Source organism: Aphelocoma coerulescens, chromosome 2, assembly GCF_041296385.1.
Source record: "Aphelocoma coerulescens isolate FSJ_1873_10779 chromosome 2, UR_Acoe_1.0, whole genome shotgun sequence".
In the NCBI taxonomy this organism is placed as follows: domain Eukaryota; kingdom Metazoa; phylum Chordata; class Aves; order Passeriformes; family Corvidae; genus Aphelocoma; species Aphelocoma coerulescens.
Window position 1 is genome coordinate 142,924,419 of NC_091015.1, and position 9,000 is coordinate 142,933,418.

At 38.0% G+C, this 9,000-nt stretch overlaps 1 protein-coding gene across 16 annotated transcripts in view; it reads right to left on the minus strand.

The window, feature by feature from the left end:
• RUNX1T1 (RUNX1 partner transcriptional co-repressor 1) overlaps positions 1 to 9,000 on the minus strand; it is a 115,258-nt gene that overhangs the window by 30,816 nt on the left and 75,442 nt on the right. For all 16 annotated transcript variants that reach the window (XM_069005096.1, XM_069005100.1, XM_069005098.1 and 13 more), the window contains one exon: positions 6,483 to 6,664. In XM_069005096.1, the coding sequence (XP_068861197.1) occupies positions 6,483 to 6,664 (182 nt within the window). The remainder of the gene's footprint in view (positions 1 to 6,482; positions 6,665 to 9,000) is intronic.

Consider the following 9,000-nt stretch of genomic DNA (forward strand, 5'->3'; position numbering starts at 1 on the left):
GGACTGTCTGGGGAAACAGGCAGTGTATTAAATGTCGCCCCTTGTAAATGGCAGGTTCACATTTACTGCCATTGAGAGGAAGGATGAAACCAAATCATTGTCAATATCCTCTGAGAGAGAAGATCAAACTAAGATCTTGTAACTAGCAGCAGGAAATTAAAAGATGGGCTTCACTGTTTTCAGGAGTGAAGCAATTTCTCAGAGACCTCACCAAAATTACTAATGCCAGAGAAGCTGCAGGTATATATATTTTATTAAACTGTAACTTGGCAAAAAGGGGAGAATCTTTCACCAACACAGCAGGACATCTATTCTAATTTTGGGCAGATATAAAAGACATACTTTGCTAAAGTGGAGCATGTACTTTGTTCCAAAAGAAATACAGCATGGCTGTGAGAACTCCTAACCAAGAAAACCTGAGGTCCATCACATATTTTTTATTACTTTTGGCATGATGTAACTGCTTGCAATAACTCTCAATAGGTGGTGATGTTTCTGACAGCTCTTCAAGACAAGTTTTGTATTTGGTTGCTGGTGTGTGTTTTCTTTGCACATATGTACTCAAACTCAGTATGCCAATCTTCCAGTTGTCAAAATACTATGCAATCAAAAGAAATGGACTTTCCTGTCTGTACAAGACAAGCTATTAATTCGCCTAAGTCCTTTAGTGCTACAGTTAGAATGTTCTCTAACTTAGATGGGTAAAAGTCAGAAACAGCAGACGATTAAATAACTCACTGACTTTTGATCACTCAGTGTAGGAAAAGTAAAGGCAGAAAACTGGGACAAGTGGGGATCCAGTTCTCCTTTTCTGCACCACAGCTTGATGTTAAAATCATATATTTTCATACATAAGTATATATTTACACCTTAATGTACAGGTATTTCTGTGTTTTTTAAGAATGCTTTGTACTTCATTACCTTAACTGCAATGCGCTGCTTTAGCTTGGAAAACACACCAGGCATATCCACTGAACTTTGACTAACACAGAAACTAACATGACTGTTGAAAACACATTTACCGAAATTAAAATAATGTGTTTGCTATTATGCTGGGCAACAGCTGCCATGTCTTTTCTGGGTGTTAAAATTTAATTCCAGAGTTTGTTGTTATATTTTCTACCCTGACCAAATAAAACAGCTTAGCAGAATACCAGAACGAGACTGTACATAAACTCATTTTATGTTTCTGACCATATAAAATATATAGAAAAAAGGTAACAACTTAGAAAACCTCATCAGAACAGAAATCACTGCCATATTTACTATATCTGAATATATTGACTATAGTGATAAAAGACAAGGTACTGAAGAGTGCCTTAATTCAGATGTTCTGAATTCAACCTACTAGTCTGCTTCTCAGCCCAGTCCTACTCATTCTTTTAGGTCTCACCCCCTCGGGGCAACAGCATTTCCCCAGGTGCCTGAGGAAGCATTCCTGTTTCCCAGTAACTGGCAGGCCTATGTGAATAGTAGTTCCAAATATAACACCGTCACAATTTTAATCTGTTTTCATCTGATTTTGCAAAGTAACCACAAGCTGTACAGTGAACATGTAGGAAACATAACTGACACTTTTTTTCTTGCTCCTGTTGGCTACATTTTCCTTGATGTGCCTATAAATCAACACATTTGTTTGGAAAACTGGCAATATGATAAAGATGGGGTCCTTCAGCTATAAACAAACTGGGGTCATTTTACTTGAAGCCATGATTTACTCAGATTAAAGACAGCAGAATAGACACTACTTTTTCACCTGTACCCAGTTAATAGAATTTATGTTGTTTGTAGGTTGTAATTTCAGTTTTAAATGATTGCAATTTATGGATAATTTCCTGTGTAGAAAATCTGACCATGCAAAACTGCCTTGGCTAGAAAATTAGGTTTCACCTGATCGAGAGTATTACACCAATTTCAAAGAACACTACAGTCAGCTTCAAGACTGAGACAAAGCTGTTCATCTACTATTTGTGCAAGATGCTTTGATTTAAACTGACTTCCACCAGTAAAGGTTTGATGAACCAAACAAATGACAATGCTTTGCTGGAATAAAATAGCTGTTTATAATACTGTGCTATGGAAAAGATTAATACTGCCTTGTTAACAGTTCATATTATGAAAATTCTTTTAAAATTCCTCATAATTACACATGGCATACAAGGAGCACAGCTGTAAGAGCTGTGAGCATCCTTCACCTTACTGAGATACTGAGGAGCCTCTTCAAATAAGATTTACCTAACAGTATTATCAAAGTTGATCTCTGTGCCCAGGTACCTTCAACACGTATTTCTTGTCATAGGTTCCAAGTGTACTGCCAACCACAGCACCACTTTCTAAAGTCACAATACAATCATGGCCACTTTTGTTTTCTTCTCACTCAAAAGAATGCTATTCTAACAGAATTTTTTGCTATCCTATATCCACTTGTAGGCAGCTGTCATAAATGTAGAGTCACTATATGACATGCTCACATGCCATCAGCCATTTCCAGCAAGCTCACAGGATTTGTGTAATTAGTACAAAGTTTTGTGTGGTTAATATATTTAAAATCATGTAATTTATAATTAAGCATTCATTCACCAAAATAAAAACTCACTGTGGTCCAAGTTGCTTTGCTTTACTACAGTAGAACCTAAACTCCAAAACTTGTAAACAAAATTCAGTGAACACTTTGTTCATGACATGTCATGAACAAATTACCAAAATGTGTTGTCTCCTCAGGTGTCAGCTTTCCTCTCTTGCAGTGACTGATGGTTCCCAGTGTTATTACAGAAACAGATTGATCTTTTTAATGAGCTAGTTTAATAGACTCCAAAATCTCACCGTGGCTGCTCATCCGTGTCAGACCATATGCACCAAGAAAACATTCAGTAACACACGAAGCTCGGCTGTCAGATTGCTCTATAAAACCTCACATATAGTAGACTTAGATATGCAGATAAATAAACAGAACTGGAAATGGATATGCAAAAAAGGTTCTGAAATTATAAGCAGAAAAAATTACTGTATGTGGATTTTCTTTAACAAAAATTCACGAGGCAGCTGTGATTACATGTAACACATGTTCCACTTTCTTTGCCTAATCCTCTACTGTACTCTGCCTCTACTGGAATCAATGGCACGCAGTTACCCATGCCCAAATGAAAAATATAAATGTGTAAGTATATATATAACATACACATTATATACAATGCATGCATGTATATATATATATATACACACACCTCTTCAATCAAAATTACTCCAACTGCATTTAGTTCTCCTGGAAAGATGTGGCCTTTGAGCAATTTTTTTTTCATTTACGAGCCATGGAGTAAACCTTTTCTTAAAGGATGTCTGATATCTTCTGCTTTATTTTTAGTAGAGTATTTGAAAATTACTTATATATCTAAACAAAAGGTATATATATTTCCAGATGTCTCCTTATGCTCCACTGTAAACAATTAAAATAATTAATAGTGCAATGAGTATAAAGCCAGACAAGTATTTGGTTTCAATACTCACTCAGTGTAGGCATGTTCTGCCTCTGAAGAAAGTTTTTTGTGGTTGACTTACTTAATCATAATTAAAAGGTATGCAGACTCCAATTCAGTAAATTTAAGAATCTTTCCAAAAGCATCTTGTTCTTTTTACTAAATCTGTTGTACAAATGTTCTTGAGTGCACAGGACAACTCCACTGAACTTGGCTCAGCAAACACTGCCACGTATTTTTTCTGTATAGCTTTTATTATAGTCATAGGCAATGGAGAAGTAGATGTGACTAACCAGTGACACGATTGCTCGACACTGTACAAAACCAACTTATTTTTTAAGCTCGAGGTACCATTCCAATGGGCGCACTGGGCGGTCTCTTTTCATGTGAGCATTTTGCATTACAGCAAATAGTTGGAGAGTCAAAAAGAAAGGATGGGTTTTTCTGAAACACCACTTCCCCAGAACTAAGGAGCTGAATTTCAGGCTGCAGTTGACAGAAATTGCCGCATCTTGGAGTTTGCAGGGCAGTGGGACACCCCACACTACACCCTCCCTTCACCCTGGGAATTCAAACACAGGCTCTTACCCACAACACTGGAAGTTAAACTGTCTACCCCTCACCCCAAAAGCTTCATTACTATCTGTGGAGGAACTGAAGGCTCCCCAAGTTGTTCACAGCCTAAGAGAGACAGACGTCAGTTGTGAAACCAAAGGCACTTGATTTCACAGACTTAGGAATTTCAAGACCACCTACCTATTTTAACTAAAAGGAAATGCTGAGAACAAAATTCGTAAATGAGACCCAAATTTTTCTAGGTCTGGGCCTCAGTTTTAATTAAAAGATGAAGGCTGACTTTAAAAAAATCCAATATTCTCCTGACCTGCTGGTCCCTTTATGGGCTAATCATATGTCCTTTTTGTTATAAAACCATTACAAAGTTCTTGTTCTGGTCTCTGCCTGCGTCATCCATTTTCTCCCTCACAAGCAGGACTGAAGATAACACAGGTGAGATTTTACTTACTACAAAATAACCAAAATTCAACACTGTCAAACAGGATCTCAAATAGAGGGAGCATTATTCTAAATGCTAAGGATGAAAAGCAAAGGAAATACTTTATTTTGTATTTTTCCTTTGTAGCCTTGTGGGAGATGTAATACTGCTCTCTACTAACAGGAAAAAAAAAGTGAGTTAGGGCTGTCAGGAAGGCACATCTCTCTTCTCCTCTGTATTCTGTCAAGCAATACTCACTGGCTTATGAGATAATTTCATGTGCCTATCTCCTTGTAGGAAAAATGTGTCTGCTACTGACACTGGAGTACAGCATGCTGACATTTAAGTTATTCACAAGATATTAAGAGGCCTTTTTAACAGATGTTTTGGTACACTACTCTGCAAAGACTGAGGATATACAGAACTGCCCCGAGGTGCTAAATTTCAGCTTTGGAAAAGTTATTTCATTGCACATAGTAAGAGAATACACATAAAATGTCCAAAAATTAATCATCTTTCTGGGGTGTAGAAATATGCTTGTGTTAACCCCAGTAGCTGCTTCAGTTTGGTCTACTTGTCTGGAAAAATTGGTGAAAAGAGGGTAGCTACACATAAAATGAGCTTTTCTGCTTGTACCTTAATTTTCTCGTCTATCCATAGTGATTTTTCTGAAACACAATCTCAGGCAAACTAATTTCAAATACTTTCACATCTTTTTCTATCTAATGGCTATGTGACTTTAAATTTTACTGTTCACTTCTGGCTATGAGAAGCCTAAAGTTTTACTGTGAGCTTTCAGACTTTGTTTTCTCTTTATTTCTGTCCCATTCAAGCCTGTTCCAACACAAAAATGTCACCTGTACAAAGTTACAAGGCTTCTTGACTTCACAAATCTTCATCTTTTTCATTTAAAGGATAACTAGGACACTTGCATACCTCAGGCATACAGGTAGCGGTATTTGGCAGAACAGCATAATAGAAGTTTTCCACACTATAAAACCCATGGCAAACAAATCAATGAAAAATACAATACTTGAATCTCCCAAAGGTAAAATGTAAATGCCAGTTGAATTTCTAACATTAGCATAGCAAGACAGTTAAAAGTAAATAACCACAAGAGTCATTTCCTTGTAACACTAAACAAAGAACTTTATTCCAAAAATTAAAAGCTGTTCCATACCCCTAAAGCTACTGTACTTCACACACATGCATTCGCTTGCCCCATTTCTGCATGGACTCTTCTCAGCTCAACAACAAAACAGATTTCAGTGAACACTTCTCCTCCTTGAAAGAACTATCCTTATGCATATTCCATGTATGGTTATGGAAATATGGCACAGCAGAAGGAATCAAAGCCGTGCCTGTGCTCTGGGGTTTGCCTTGTACTTCCCAATATAAATGCCTAGCGACTCTCCTCACATTTAATGCTGAGTTCAACAAAACGTCAAATGCAAAGGACTCACATATGGAGCTGGAATGATCTGCTGCTTGTCACTTCATGACAATACTGTGCACAAAACACTGCAGTACTGGCTGACCATTACTTCTGTGTGGATATGACCACAGTGTGTGTCCTCAGGTGACTGAATCAGTGTGTGCATGTATTACATTTATATACACAGGAATACAAATGAGTATGTAGTTCTCTCTCTATAGATATGTGTAAGTATGTATACATAGACATGCATAAGCAGGGCCTGTTATGAAAAGGGCATGGGATAATGATTTTAAGCTAATAAGAGAGTAGATTCAGACTAGGTATAAGGGAAGTAATTTTTAATAAGGAAGGTGGTGAAACACTGGCACAGGTTGCCCAGAGAGGTGGTAGATGCCCCATCTCTGAAAACATTCATAGTCAGGTTGGATCTGAAAGCAGGACAGGACCCGCACCCAGGGAACACCATCCAAGTATCCCCCCAACACCCACCTGCACGCTCCCCCCTGTGCTGGTGGAGCTCAGCATCTTGGACCCACAGACACTCTGGGCAGGGTATGAAAGGAGGGGTGGTGCTCACCTGTCTGGAGTTCGCCTCTTCCCGTTTTCGTTCACATCGAGAAGCAGCTCTGAGGAGTCAACAGGTGAGGTGGTGCTGGCATCCAGAAGCAGCTGTTCGTGCTGGGCGAGGTACTGGGCTGGGTTCTGCTTGGCTAGCCTTGCACAGTGCAGCAGCTCCCGCTGCAGCAGGGGCAGATTGGCCTGCAAGAGTGTAGCACGTGTTAAGAGGGCAGCTTGCAAACAGTGTCAAAAGAGATGAAGAAGAAAAATCAGAAATCAGAGGAAGCCTGCTCTAAGTAGAAACTGTTGCCATTATTCCCAGCTAGATTTGTTGAGGTTAGCTGCCTGAAAGCAGGCAGCCTCCAAAAGTGGCTATAGCTGTACTAAATATGCATGGGAAGATGGGACATTACTGAAAATGTAAAAGAAAATTGTAAATGCCGTGAGAAAACCAGGTCTGAGTGCCACCCTTTTAAAGAGGGAAAAAAACACTGTCTTGGCTGATTTTTTCTGCTTTCTTACTATATAAAACCTGATTTCCTATGGAGCAGCTGTTTTCAACAAGTGACAATCCTTCTTCAATATTTGTTTCCCATTCAGAATGCAGTTAGTACTCAGAAATTGTCTGAAACCAGGGGATCTGCAACTCTATAAGCTGCCTCAGTCACTATTCTTTGAGGGCTTTGGGGAGAACAGGATTGAGAATAGGATTGCCCTCAGCTTTCCCATTACACTTGCAGTTACACATTAAGATAGAGATTACAACAAAATCTCGCGTTCCAGAGCTTCGGTTAATCAGCTGGAGGGCTACAATCTTCCTCCTAGCCAGACGTAGCTTGAAGGATTTCTAACTGTTCTTTCATGGCCCCACTGGGACTTGGGTCGTGGCCTGGAGATTACCAGGACTCAGACAAAGAGAACTGAGAAAATGCTCATTGATCCCTGGGCAGCACATTTTGCCCATCTACTGGGGTCAGACTTAGTCATACTTTTTGCCAGAACAGGTGGAACTGTATGTCCTTTCCCTCTGCAGAGATAGTTACACATCTTGGGAAACATCTTCCTTTCTTTGCAGCACATGCCAACATCAATCCTAAGAAAGGCCACTCATTTTTTTACCTAATTATTTTTTGTACCACGAAGTGATGTGCCTTGACCTCTCTTGTTCCATGACTACTGCACAATAATTTTCCACACCAGAATTTTCAAGTATTGGATTAAATCTCATAACCGCTAGGAACTAAATATGAGACAAAGAACTTCAGTATCTTCCTTTGCTTTTGAAATACCTCCCACTTAAAAAATCCTCAAACAAACAAAACCAAAATCCTTTATTTTTTTAAACAGGAAAATACTTGTGAAGTCAAAAATTTCTGAAAGTAATGTGCATGGAACCAAACAAAAAGCAGATGTTCTGAGAAGTTTTGAGCCCAGGATCTTGGTAAATTACTTTATTAGCATTATAACAATGGTAAGTGCTCCAACACCTGTTGCTGTACCATAAGAGCAGAACCACTGCATCACAAAAAATGCCAGAAGAGAGTCAGTACATATGAAACTTATAACAGTGGAGAAAAAACTAGGAATTGCTATCAGTTATTCATCTCAGAATGGAAAGACGGTTGTGGAATATGGAAATTTTTTCAGACCTACCTAGAACAGAAATATTTTGTGAAAGAATCAAATATCTATTTTGTTTTGGTTATCAGAGAGAGAGAGACTGTGTCATGAGCAGGGTTTTTCACTTGTTTTAATTCCACTGTTTCTTTAAAAAGCTCACACAGAACCCAAGTCAAGACACCCAACTACCTGAACTACCTTGCATGGCAGAAAATGGTTGGAGAAGTTCACACATATTTACAAATAAATATCAGGAAGAAATAAAAGAATCAGATCTACTATTTGAATAGTGGTACATACTTAAAAGATGTATTATCACATCGCAGCAGGCCTGTGAGGTAGAAATGTGAAGGCCCTACTTAGGAGGTGAGTAATGAAGGAAGAAACAACACATTTGTGTTCCTTATCCACTATCACAAACAAAAAAGCACCTTTTTAATATATAGATACTCCTAGAGACAACCAAATTTTGAATTGTTCAGCAAAAGCTGTGATTTACTTGTTTTGCTTCTCCTAAAGAAATGTTCATTCTTGCTCTTTAACCATAAGCGTGAACATTTGCAGATAAACTTATCTAAATAGATTGAACAGATTTTGTTTGCACAGAACAAGCATGTACAGCTTTTAATAAGTTTATTAAACATGGATATACTCAGTTGCTTAATTTTTTAGAAGTTAATATAGAAAACTATGATTGACATGCCTTACAATTTGGGTTTGTAATAGCATAAAGTAATATTTGGAAAAACACTTAACTCGAAGTCAAGAAAAGCTGTATTTAAAAATTTATAGTTCAGCTCAAGTATTTTCAATCTGCTCAAAACATTATTCTAAACAATCTTTATTAAATCATATATTAATAAGCAATTAGTTTGTTGGGAGAAAATTAATCAGGATCTCTCTCTAGTAGGTCAAGT